The 1,766-nt window shown below is 54.1% G+C and overlaps 1 protein-coding gene across 1 annotated transcript in view; it reads right to left on the bottom strand.

Annotated features, from left to right (window-relative positions):
* Positions 1-1,088: 1,088 nt before the first annotated feature.
* LOC105450496 (DNA endonuclease RBBP8-like) overlaps positions 1,089-1,766 on the bottom strand; it is a 3,542-nt gene continuing 2,864 nt past the window's right edge. Inside the window, exon 7 of the mRNA XM_011690349.1 lies at positions 1,089-1,273. Coding sequence (XP_011688651.1) covers positions 1,089-1,273 — 185 coding nt within the window. The remainder of the gene's footprint in view (positions 1,274-1,766) is intronic.

Below are 1,766 nucleotides of genomic sequence, written 5' to 3'. Positions count from 1 at the left end.
GCGTCGCGTCGTGTCGCGTCGCGAGGTAGGTCTCGGAAGTCGAAAAACGGGATCCGCGTCACGCGACCTGAATCTCGCGAATAGGTCCGATCGAACGAAAGGTTAGAAAGAAATCTTGTTGAGGAATAGCGAAGCGTATCTATGTATGTAGAAAATACGTGAGACTCACGGTAAGACTACACGTCGAGACGGTGGCGGGATACTCCTTTGTATCCAGGGCCAAGCCAAGCGAAAAATCCTCGTGGTTTCAAGATTCCGCGCGTTATTCTCTCCAGGCTACATCGGGCGATCACGCACTCACACCGTTCTGACTGCGGAGAGACAGTCGCAATCGACGGACCTTCGTACAACTTCCTCCCGCAGGCTCGCGCGAGCCTTGGCGCTCGGCTCCGACAGCTCTCCGACAAGTCGGTACAAATTCGTAGAAATCACATTGATAGCCGTTCGAACGTCAACTCGCTTCGAGAATCATAGACCAGCTGTGTTTTTGCCCGACCATCGAGGAACTCGAGCATGCGCTCTCCGAAATGCCTGCTTGGTGCCGCTACTGTCGTCTGGTATCGCCCGATCTGCCCGATGCCGTCTCTGCCCGACTGGTATGTATGTATCTCTGTTGCGGCATCTGGTGTCACCGCAGTTAACCAGCACGATCGTGATCAGCCGCCTTTAATTTACCTGCAGGTTATTTCACACGCGAAAGAGGAGTCTGTTGCGAAGCGCTGCTAATTCCAACGCACTGTGTTCGAGCCGATGCAAACTCACAATCGCGGTATAAAGAGACAGCTGAGAGAGAGAGAGAGAGAGAGAGAAACGGTCACCACCGAGTTATCATCGATATTCCGATAACGTCGAGGCGGTTCTCGGGTCTCCTCTTCATCGAGCCCGGCTAATTGCGGCGGACATCGACGACTCGATCTGCCTCGAATGCACGAAAAAATAACGCATCTCACCGGCCGCCCCGAACTGTCGTCGCGTTAAGCAGGAGGCAACGAAGAAGATGAGTAGGTATAACGAAGAAGGTGGTCGGATCGCGGGACCAGACAATTTAATTGTTCGAACTTAAATGGAGAGCAGCTGCCTTCCACCGCCTAACAAGGCGGTAATAACCCGCTTCTAAGGTCTTCTTCTCCTCCTCGCGAGCCCTCTCGTCTCCTCCTTCTTCCTCTAGACCGTCCTCTCGCTTCCTCTTCCCCTCGGTCGTTCCTCGCGTTCCGTCCACTGCTCTCCGTGGCTGCGCTCGAGCCACTAAGCACTACCCATGACGCCCATGACCCTGAGATGGCGTGCTGGATTTATAAGTGAGGGGGCTATCCGTGAAACAGCAGGTGCTTCCGTTGCGTCGGACGCGGTCCGAAAAATAAAAGCGGTCCCGGCCACGCTCCTCTCTTCCTAATTCCGTCTTAATCGGCGAGAGATCCCTTACTCCGAGCCTCCCGCGTAGATAGGCGGAGTTATTCTTAATTATTCTTCTGGTCGCAAAGCGCGCAAGGTCGCTCGCGCGCACTGTGGCCGTTTCTCCGGCGCGCGCCCCGCTGGAATCTCCTTTGCTTATCGACTTTTAAAAATCGTCTCGGGAATGGCCTGCGCGAAACACGCTACCGCGCGCGATATCGCCTCACGAGTAATTTCGTCGGATCAGGTTTCAGGCTCGCGGCAATTAGGCACGTGCGAATGATAATGAAGTGATACGTAACGCGCGACGACGTCGGATAGTATCTGACGGAGGTTAACAAGGTGACTTGAGATAGATATTATTCACGATGGAT

This window comes from Wasmannia auropunctata, unplaced genomic scaffold (genome assembly GCF_000956235.1).
Source record: "Wasmannia auropunctata unplaced genomic scaffold, wasmannia.A_1.0 LD336111.1, whole genome shotgun sequence".
NCBI classification, from domain to species: Eukaryota; Metazoa; Arthropoda; class Insecta; order Hymenoptera; family Formicidae; genus Wasmannia; species Wasmannia auropunctata.
The sequence above is the reverse complement of the archived record's forward strand: the minus strand, read 5'-3'. Positions and strand labels throughout refer to the sequence as shown.